This window comes from Argiope bruennichi, chromosome X2 (assembly GCF_947563725.1).
Source record: "Argiope bruennichi chromosome X2, qqArgBrue1.1, whole genome shotgun sequence".
Taxonomy (NCBI): domain Eukaryota; kingdom Metazoa; phylum Arthropoda; class Arachnida; order Araneae; family Araneidae; genus Argiope; species Argiope bruennichi.
In genome coordinates this window covers 130,831,415-130,843,345 of record NC_079163.1, presented here as the reverse complement: position 1 = coordinate 130,843,345, position 11,931 = coordinate 130,831,415, and the positions used below count along the sequence as shown (strand labels likewise).

At 31.9% G+C, this 11,931-nt stretch overlaps 1 protein-coding gene across 1 annotated transcript; it reads left to right on the top strand.

The window, feature by feature from the left end:
- The first annotated feature begins 5,745 nt into the window (after positions 1-5,745).
- LOC129959887 (uncharacterized) lies at positions 5,746-10,936 on the top strand. Its single transcript, XM_056072784.1, has 3 exons — positions 5,746-6,012; positions 7,724-9,664; positions 10,718-10,936. The coding sequence occupies exons 1-3, from the start codon at positions 5,746-5,748 to the stop codon at positions 10,934-10,936; spliced, it is 2,427 nt and encodes an 808-aa protein (XP_055928759.1).
- The last annotated feature ends 995 nt before the right edge of the window (positions 10,937-11,931 follow it).

The window sequence follows — 11,931 nt, the reverse complement described above, 5'->3', positions numbered from 1 at the left end:
GGTCTTTGGGATTATTTTTGCTTGTCGTTTATTTACGTTTTTTGTAACAGATAATTTGCATGAATAGAGCCACAACTGCATTTCGAAATTTTAGTGCATCATTATCAGTATATTTATCCTCAAGTGGATTTGTTATTTTTAAAATAATAAAGTTATATTCATATAAATAGTACAAGGGATTTTTTTAATCGATTTCAGCTTAATTTCTTTTTCCTGATGCATTTAAAAAAGGATTCATTTATTTCTTCTTCTTTTTTTTCCTTTTAACATCATAAAAAGTCTGAATGAAATTGCTACAGAGGATCATTACTTTACATCTAAGCAGTGCCTTTTTTCTATAAAGTGCTTTAAATATCTTCTTTCTCATTACTTAAAAAAATACAATGGATCATAAATTTCCTTTTTTAACTTCGCTTTTTCATACAGCAACGCTGCGAAAAAGAAATAAAAAAATGCATCCTTTTCGAAATTTTCAGTTATGTTTTTGTTTTCATTTCCTGTTTGTTACTTGATTGACCTTTATGGAGGACTATAAAAAAGTAATTTTCCCTGTTATATGACTGACATTAAAATGGATTCTGAAAATAAGTAAGCTTTCAGTACTCAGTGAAATTAAAAATTCAGAAGTTCAATTTTTTTATACCTTACCATTTTAAAAACAATAAAAAACAATTGTATTGATAAGGGCAACATCTCATTTATAGATCTATCAAAATTAACGCTAACATTTATATTGTTCAATTAATTGCAAGTTTTTTTAAAAAAAATTCCCTTTGGAATTTCATTGAGGACAAAAGAAATTAATATAAAAACTGATGAGAAAAAACTTGGTTTTTTCAAGAGCAGTTGAATAAGTAAATCTCGTTTCTCTATAGTTAAAATTGAGAGTAAATTAGATCTCTTTCTGATAAAGCAACTTTTAAAGCAAGTTCAATTTTAGAAACAACTAGGTGTGTTCTCTTTTCACACTTTTTGATTAAGAAAATTGTTAGAAGAACCAGAAATGCTCTTGATTTACAAAAAAATTATCCTGCATTTAAAAATTGAGTAACTCAAAATCTCGAAATAATATAGCTAGCTGAAATATAACAAAATGACGGGGAGGGGGGAACTGTTACAGAGTAATTGCTAATTGCTTTTCAAAGAAACAGTATTTAATTATCAAAGTAATTTATCTACATTTTGAAATTTCTCAACTGTAGAAGAAGCAAAAGAATTTCATAAAAAACCAATTTTGTTTCATAAATATTAATGATTTCGATTTTTTCCAACTCATTGTGCTTTTAGAATGTATTTCTTTTCTTTATATACTTGTACTTCATAGAGAGAAAATTGTTTTTCTTTTTGAAATTCATGCTTTTTAGATCATTCATTATTTTTATATTCGTATAAAATATGTACTATTTCTTTCTACTATATCTCTACAAATAGTAAATGCACTCTAATAAATAAGAAATAATGTTCATTTGTATTAATAATGTGTATTTATATAAATTGAACATATAATAAATAATGTGCTATGACAAACCAATCAATCTAAAGCTACTAAATTCAGCACATATATACTTAAAGGTAAGGAATGTACACATAGCAGGGAGTTTAAAAAAATGTTAATGAATGAAAGATTTTGACGTTTTTGATCAAAAAATCCCGAAAATATTATTGTACAAAAATAATTTTTACATCATTCTAAAAGTTGAAAAAATTTCATTTTAAAGATACCAATTGAATTGTTCTTTTGTAGACCGTAATTGTATCAAATGCATTTTTCTCTTCCTACTGCTTCTACAAATAATAAAGAAGGATGTGCATTTGTGAAACTCGATAAGAAAAACCAACTCAAGTAGAGCTACAAATTTAGCAAGGCTGCATTTAAAAAAAAATGAAATTATTAAAAATGGAGCGAGAATTTGGGCAATTTTCATCCAATGATGCCAATGATTCCGAAAATAGTATTGAATGAAAGTAATTTTGAAAGTTGAAAAATTTTCATTTTAAAGATACCAATTTAACTGTCATGCAATTCTTTTACGGAATTTAGACAATTTATTAAAATATTTTTTGCATAATTTTTAAAAATAGATTTGGTTGTTGGAATGAAATTCAAACATTTTTCATAGTTTAATTAATATTGCATAATTTTTAAAAATAGATTTGGTTGTTGGAATGAAATTCAAACATTTTTCATAGTTTAATTAAATATTGAATTGCGTGATTTTCTTCATTTGTTGAAGTCCAAGAAGAAGTTTCTGCTAATTATCAGGGCTGTTTAAACCAGAAAGTGAAATGACACTTCTAGAAAAGATTATGTGAAATTTGAAATCGATTATCCAGAAATTTAAGTTTTTAATGACATTGTGATGTCATGGGATTAATTAGGATGGCTGATATGCACAGTAAACACAACAGATGTAAAATTATTGAAATAACACAGTTTAATATTTTCTGGTGGCGTCAGGAACATCAAATAATGCGTAAGAGATTTATTTGAATTAAAGATAAGAAATGTCCTTGGTTAATCAGTTGGTGTCAGAAGGAGGTTAGTATCTTATTTTAAAATTCAGATCCTTTTAAACCAGGTCGAAATAAGCTTGTTAGAGGCGCTGGATCTGAAATTATTGAAGGCCTTCTAAAAACATAACATATAAATAAATTTATATATTTTGTCATGCAATATTATTTAAAAAAAAACATATTTTTTGTACTACATTCAATGATTCATAAATATCAAAAAGAGAATTAACTTCAAGCATTGAAAGATAATAGAGTGTTAGTTATAAAATTAATAAATGTGGAACTTATAAATTATCCATACCAAAATAATCTATATATTTTTAAATTTTTCCTCTTTAATATTGTCTGGAAATACTAGGGACTGTTATCCACTATTTTGCCTCTCCGTTTTTTTTGAAACTTTTCAAACGTCTTTATTGTTATCAATACATACATGAGAAGAAAGTATTTCTAAAAGCCGTTTCTCAGAGTACTTTCAAAGCGACTAGTGAAACCAAAATCGAATCATTTCTATTATTATTTTTTAAAAATGATATTCTAATACAACAAAGATGGTGGAGCCAGATCACTTTTATGAATTAGCCTTTAGAAGTACCTCTCTCATATGCTTGAATTATCCTTTATAAGTACCTATCTCATATGCTTAAAATAGAACAAAACTTTGAAAAGTCTCGGATAATAGTTTGAATAAAGCAAATTGAATTTGAACAAAAGTGACGGACAAATTTTTTAAAAACGGAAAATTTTTTAAAATTGTATTACTCCCGAATAATAAACGGTTCCTTTTCAATTAATCGATGGGATGAAATTCTATTGGTAATTTTTACTGAAATTAAAAACGCTTCTTGATATTTAAACACAATTGAAATGTATTTATTAGAAACGTGGTGCCTATCAACTTGTAATATTTTCCAGTGGTGTTTACTCTCTTCTATAATAATGCATAAAAACCTCATTCGCAATAAAATATACATTTTTATTTTTTGGTTTTCTAATTTTTTGGAACTTGCTTACAAGAAGTATTATTTATTACATTGCGTAGAGGCTGCAGTTGTTTATATGACCGTCAATAAAAATACAGCATAAATATCCCTTTATTCATTTGAATCAGAATAATTGAATTGCCAACTAATTCAACCAAATTTTAATAATTATACAAAGCATACTTATTGTATTAAATTATGCGAGCTAATGGTTTAGCTTCAGATGCAATCATTATTTAAATAACATATATATAATAAATGACCAATATTTTTGGCTGAAAATATCGGGCTTTCTGACATGATATAATTTTGTGTTCGTGTCCAAATTCCATCTTGGCTTAATTATATTATTCAAACTGCATTCGATAAACATATATATCTCTTAAACTATCCTCTGAAAATATTTATTCGGGTCCAAGTCTCAGAAAAATCTATGGATTCTTCCTTCCTTGAATAATATCAATGTATATTTTTTCCTATTACCTTTAAGAAAGAATAACTAACGACGTGCTTTTTTTGTGTACTCATAAACCGACCATTTCCCCCCTTCCTTTTCTGATTGATTGCCCATCTGTTTGATATATATAATTAAAACATTTTTGGTCTCGAAGAGTTGTGTATTCACAATTTTAAAGATGACAAGAACTTTCTTTGGTACCGGTACTTTAAAAAAAAATAGAAATAAAAATAGCACGCACCAGTGATTTCTGTTCCCCTCATTTAAGATATACAGTTAAAACAGCTCTTATTATTTTTGTCGAAAATAACTTTCTTAGATTTTTTAAAAAGGTTTTTCGTAGTCGGCACTCAATAAATGCGTCACTTCTCAAAATTGATTTTAATTAAAATCTTCTCTTTCGAAATATGTATAAAACGTTTCGGCGTTTTGTGGTAGGATCTTATCCAGTTATGAGATTGCTTACTTCTACCTTTCATTTTAATGTACAAGGAATTTAAAATGACATCATTCTTGTTTGTAGAGAAAACAATGTCACTGAGGAGATAAACTAGAGGTTAGAAGAGCCTTTCACATCACGGGAAAACGAATGTCATCAAAAATTTCGAAAAATGATCAATCATGTTCCTAAAATAATTCATTTATAGTTTTGATGCTTATTTATGATCAATTTCAAATTTATAGCATGATCTAAAAGGGGATGCTCCTATGGGGCAATAATTTCCAAATGCCAATTAAATGAAGGCAGATAAAATCAACTTTTATATGCATTAACTAAGAGCCTTAAAGTGAAAAATAAATATAACTGTACGATATTTTTTTAATTGTTTTTTTTTTATGTTTTGAAATGCTATCGACAATGCTCGATATACATTGAGATTTAGCGATGGTATGATCACTGTTTTTTCCCAACAGACCGTTGAATGAACTGAGATTCTAATTCTAACTATCCTTAACAGGAATCTCTGATCTGGAGCTCTTTGATTCTGACCTCCTTCTGTTAACTTCATTTTAATATTCTCATTAATGTAAGATTTTCATCCTATCTTTTCTCTGCGTGTAAGAAAATCTAAGTTGATACTATTTTTTGTTAGCATTTTGGTGACATAATAAAATTCATGTGCAGTTGTACCCTTTGTACCAGAAATCTTGCCTCATACTAGTCAAGTGTTGATTTATTTACGTATTCCGTCACTTACATTTTTAAATAATACGGTCTTTTTAAAGAAATTGATAATATTTACTAAAATTACTTATCATCAGTATGGACTCTAAAATATGCTCTTAGCACTACAATCAAACAACATATTCGCAATCATTTGAGAAATTTAATTTTTAAAATTCTTGTGCTAAGAATCAATTATTTTACTTATGTTATAGTTTTATCTGTCATAACATCAAGGAATAAGGAATTCGCAAACTAGAGATACTAAAATCTATTAAAGGCGCTGTTCACGCGAATGTCGCTTAACGCCAAACTTGGCAATGTTAAGATTATGGCAACCCCTTTACCCGCCCTTCCGGTCGAGTCTTTCAGGAGTTCATTAGAACGTTGACCCGCATCGGCTCCCCAGCCCCCGCAGAAGCTGTAAACAACTTCAGTTTGTAAGGCTTAACAAAGCCAACCGCAATGCAATACCGCAATCAGCCATGTATTATATGATCTACTCACCGTAAAAGGAGTGTATATAGTGTAAATAAAGAAGTCAAGCAAAAGTACAGTCCACTGCTCACTTCGAATCACCATATTTATGGTCCGTGCAACCGGAGTAATTACTAGTAAAAGTAATCATGGCTGATGATCAACGAGCAAAAATCATATCTCTTAACAGAAAAAGAGGTAGTATAAAATCCTCTTTAACAAAGCTGAACTCTTTTATCGAAACGGATGATTCAAAGGACTCAATAGTGTATCAAACCAAACTGGATAATCTTCTCAAGATTAAACAAAACCTAGAACAGATTAAAGAAGAGTACTTCGTCACAGCCGAGGATTCCGAATTACAAGAATTGGAAGATTCGGTAGAAGAATTAGAAGAACAGTGCGAAAGACTAGAGGTAAGCCTTAAGAAAATATTAGCCTCTAATAATGAAGTTTTATCTGCTTCGAACTGTAATTCTCGTTCTAATGAAGCATCAAGCAAAACAGAAAGCATTAGTTTCAGACTGCCTGAAATTCCGCTGCCTAAGTTTTCTGGTCATTACCAAGACTGGCAGAATTTTAAAATTCAATTTGAAAATATCATTGACAATAATGATAAATTAACTGAAAATCAAAAATTATATTATTTAAAATCAACTCTTAGCGGTGCAGCCGCAGAAATAGTGACAATAGAAGAGACCTATGCCAGTTTGAAAAATGCTCTGAAAGAACGTTTTGATAATAAACGCTTATGCGTTCAAAGTCATTTCAATGACATTTTAGCTTTAGAAATCCATGCATCCGATTCGGCAAAGGGTTTACGAGCTTTTTTGGACAATTGTATTAAACATGTTCGAGCTCTTAAAATTATGGGTTTAGAACTAAACTCTTTTTCTGAAGCATTATTGATTAATATTTTGATGAAAAAACTAGATAGAGAATCAAGAAGACAATTTGAACTTTCTGTGGTATCATCTAATTTACCTACATGGTGCGAATTCAATGAATTTTTAGAGAAAAGGTGTCTTGTCCTTGAAAACATTCAAGGAAGTATTACCGCAAAATCAAAACCGCAACAAGAATCATATAAAAAATCACATTCATTTTTTGTAGGAAATGATTCAAAGAAAGTGTGTATCACATGTAATAAGCCTTTACACCCTTTATTTAAATGTGAAGCATTTTTAAAATTAAATCCTGTGTCTAGATTGAATATGATCAAAAATATGCATTGTACTAATTGTTTATCGGATTCTCATAAAACGAATCATTGCCGCAGCAATAACCGTTGTAAGATCTGTTCTGGCTTTCATAATAGCCTTCTTCACATTGATTCTTATATAAGAAATAAAAAACAACAGCAACAAACCTCAATCAATAAATCTAGTGATCATCAAAATACTTCAGACTCTAACTCAAAAGCTTTAGTTCAAACAGAAATATCTCCTTCTCTCTGTTCGCAAGATCAACGAAAAACAAAAAATGCAAATTCATCTATTTTGCCAACTATTATTGTTTATATTAAAAACGCTGCTGGTCAGAAAATACCTTTGCGAGGTATCTGTGACACTGGGTCTCAGAATTCCTTTATCACCACGGAAGTCGCGAATAAATTAGCTCTTAAAAAATATAAAAATAATGTAACGATTTCCGGTATCAATGGAAAAACAAGTCAGTTACATTCAAAAGTGTTAGCAGAGATTTCAAATAGCGATGAATCATACGTTACAATAGCTCAGTTGCTCGTCATTCCAAAAATTACTGAATGCATTCCTTCAATAAATAAAAAATTAGAAAAACAAAGTTTACCGGATGGATTCAATTTGGCTGATCCTATGCAAGGTCAAAGGGCAATTGATATATTACTTTCAGCTTCTTTCTTTTTTGATATATTAATGCCAGGGAAATATATTTCAGATAATCTGATTTTACTGAATTCGCGTTTCGGATTTATTGCTAGCTCTGCAAAAGAAGGAGAGTCAGAATTTAATCATAAATTCTGTGGTCTTGTTACACAGAATGATAATTTAGAAAAAATAATGGAACGATTTTGGCAAGTCGAAACATTACATGAAAAATCAATTTTCTTTAAGTGAAGATTCAATTTATTGTGAGAAACATTTCAAGCAAACATACAAACGCAATGAGGAAGGTAGATATATTGTGGAAATGCCAATAAAGGAGAATCCCCCTGTGTTAGGTGAATCAAAACAAATAGCGCGAAATCGTCTAGACAGTTTAATTAAAAGGCTAAACAAAAACCCGCAAATGAAAAAGCTCTATTCTGAATTCATTGAGGAATATGCCGCTCTTGGTCACATGGAAAGAGTAATGGAAGATGAATTACCAGAAACTAATTATTTTTTACCTCATCACGGAGTCTACCGGGAAGGATCTACAAGCACCCCTCTAAGAGTAGTCTTCAATGCTAGCTCCCCTAAATCCAATGGAGTTTCATTAAATGATTTATTGTGTAAAGGTGATGTTGTTGAGGACATTTTTGAATTAATATTAAGGTTCAGGACACACAAGTTTGCCTTTACATTTGACATTCAAAAGATGTTTCGTCAGATTTTAGTTGTGCCACATCAAAGAGACTATTTACGAATTTTATGGTTTGATGAAAACTCTCATCAAGAAGTAACATTTAGATTAAAAACTGTGACATATGGCACTTCATGTGCACCTCATCTTGCCATACGCACCATTAAACAATTAGCTTTAGATGAAGCGTCGGACTTTCCGTTAGCATCGGAAATGGTTTTACGCGACCTTTACATGGATGATGGGATTACAGGTGCCCCGGATATCCAAACTGCTCAAATTCTACAACAACAGCTGATAAAAATGTTCGCAAGAGCAGGAATGTATTTACATAAATGGACTTCAAACTCACAGGAACTTTTAAATAGTTTTCCAACTTCTAATCCTGAAAACACTTTTCCCATAGATGAGCAGGTCTCAAAGGCTCTTGGCATGCATTGGAAGCCTTTCGAGGATTTATTCATATTCACAGTCAAGTATGAGAATGAATCTATACTCACGAAACGAACAGTTCTGTCAGTCATTGCCAGACTCTACGACCCCTTGGGTCTGCTGGGACCAGTTATATCTAAAATGAAGATTTTTCTCCAAAAATTGTGGTTGCAAAAACTTACATTTGACGACCCCCTTCCACCAGCCATTGGTAAAGAGTGGAGTCATTTAGTTCAATCCCTTAGGGCTCTTGAGCTGGTAAAAATCCCAAGATGGATTTTAAATGAAAATCCTGTAAAATTAATTCTTCATTGTTTCTCAGACGCCAGTAAAGCCGCATATGGAGCAGTTATTTATCTACAGTGCATCAGTGCCAATGATATAGTCACATCTAGACTTGTATGCAGCAAATCTCGAGTCTCCCCATTAAAGACTGTCTCCATTCCGAGATTGGAACTTTGTGGATGTCTTCTCGCCTCTCAACTAAAGGCCAAGGTTGAAAAAGCTTTACATCTACAAATTGATAGCGCAGTGATGTACACAGATTCTACTATTTCCCTAGCCTGGATTCAAACACCACCACATCGTCTCAAGACATTTGTTGCAAATAGAGTGGGAAAAATACAACAACTGACGCAGAACAACAAATGGCAGCATGTTTCCTCCACTTTAAACCCCGCAGATGTGATATCAAGAGGACTAGTTCCAGAACAACTGATTGACAACTATTTATGGTGGAATGGACCAACTTTCCTTCAAGAACTACCTGTTTCTGTGAACTGTGCTGACCAACAAATGATTGATGCATCTCAGGATTCTCAATTTTTATTGGAACTCAAGGACAATACCACTCACACCTTAGTGACTTTAAATTCAGATTTCCTTACTAACTTTTTGAAAATTAGTAATAAGTATAACAAATTAATACGTGTTTTCAATTTTCTCCTCAGATTTCTAGGAAACTGCAGAAACAAGAAGATGAAGGGTTCACTCTCCTCAAAGGAAATCGAGGAAGCAGAATTTAAATTAATTTCCCTTGTACAACAAAATGTTCTTGCTGATGACTTCAAAAACTTAGCAAGTGGTAAACAGGTAAACCCTTCTAGCAAATTAAAAAGTTTATCCCCTTTTTTAGAAAAAGGTTCTAATGTAATTAGAGTAGGAGGCAGACTTAGAAATGCCGACATACCATTTCAGGTAAAATTTCCTATTATTTTACCTAAAACTCATATCCTTACCAAATTAATTATGCAAAGTATTCATCTTAAAAATTGTCATATTGGAGCCCAAACTTTACTTCATTTAACTAGACAGATGTATTGGCCCATTGGGGGCAGAGATATAGCTCGCAGCATTGTTCATAACTGTATTACTTGTTCCCGATATAATCCTCACCTGTCTATTCAAAAAATGGGTGATTTACCCGCAGAACGTTGTAATCCTTCGTTACCATTCAATATTACTGGAGTAGATTTCTGTGGTCCGTTTTTTATTAAAAATAAGTTTCAAAGAAAAGGACCTCTTCAAAAAATTTATGTCTCAATTTTTGTATGTTTTGTAACGAGAGCAGTACATTTTGAAATTGTTTCAGACTTAACATCAGATTCTTTCATAGCTGCCCTAAAAAGATTTATGTCACGAAGAGGCAGAATTTCTACTATTTTTACAGACAATGGTCGTAATTTCGTAGGTGCCAATAATGAGTTGAAAAGACTATACAAGATAGTTAGTAATCCAGATAATGTGTTAGCAGATTATCTAAGCTCAGAAAAAATTAATTGGAATTTCATTCCCCCCTTATCGGCGCACTTCGGTGGAATTTGGGAGGGAGGAGTTAAGTCCTTTAAATTTCATTTCTTAAGAGCAGTAGGCAACCTAAAATTGACTTATGAAGAATTCCTAACTGTAGCAAATCAAATAGAAGGAATTCTAAATTCTCGACCATTAACACCGCTTTCCTCAGATCCAAATGACTTGCAAGCTTTAACCCCCGCACATTTTTTAGTTGGTAGACCTATTTCCGCAATTGTTGAACCAAATTTAACAGATTTTTCTGATAATGCCTTGAAACGTTGGCAAAGGGTAACTAAAATAACCCAATATATTTGGTTTAGATGGCATAGAGATTACCTTAATCATTTACAGCAAAAGTCAAAATGGTACTTTCAAAAGGACAACATTAGTGTCGGTACCATGGTAGTAGTCAAAGACGACAATGTCCCTCTTAATTCTTGGTTGTTAGGACGTGTTGTTAAGGTTTTTTATGGTAAAGATAATATTATTCGAGTGTGCCTTGTTAAAACAGCCAAAGGGACTTATAAACGCCCAATTACGAAATTAGCCATATTGCCAATTGAAACCTAAATGTTCATTTATTTTTTGTTTATTGTATTGTCTTTGCATACTTATATATCTAGTAGTTTGAATTTAGTTATTCTGTAGTATTTAGTGTCTTCATTGTATTTTACTGTGTATTTGAACTTTATGTATATATTCTTTCATACTGAATTTTGCATTTGTTAATTTAACTTTCAATTTAAAATTTACTGTATTTCTATATGTATTGTGTGCAACGTCTTTGTACTTTTGGGAGACATTGCACGGTCGGGCGGTATGTTCACGCGAATGTCGCTTAACGCCAAACTTGGCAATGTTAAGATTATGGCAACCCCTTTACCCGCCCTTCCGGTCGAGTCTTTCAGGAGTTCATTAGAACGTTGACCCGCATCGGCTCCCCAGCCCCCGCAGAAGCTGTAAACAACTTCAGTTTGTAAGGCTTAACAAAGCCAACCGCAATGCAATACCGCAATCAGCCATGTATTATATGATCTACTCACCGTAAAAGGAGTGTATATAGTGTAAATAAAGAAGTCAAGCAAAAGTACAGTCCACTGCTCACTTCGAATCACCAGGCGCAATAAATCTGACATCTCGTCGCATCTTCACTCTGGCCTGAATTTAGTGTATAGGATACTGCCTCAGACCTTCTGAGAGAAGTCAACATTCCGGGTTCATACGAAGTAATCCTCGGGTAGGTTCCGAAAGAAATTTTCATCCAACTATTCTTACTGATTTTTTTCAGGGAGAAAGGGATCGTTGTCTAGCATATTTGTTTACTACTACTTTGCAACACGATTCTCTAAATAGTTGTCTTTCATCTAAAAAAGATAAATTTCGCATGTGTTCTGATCAATCGATCATTCATTTTACCACCAACCACTTTCATTAAAGTGGTTCATTTTAATGGTTTTTTGCAACCATTCAAAAAAATTATTATTTGAATTATAGTAGCTCTAAGCATTCATTATTTCGGATGAATTTTTACTACTATATAGAGAAGGAAGGTGGAGCGAATGGCT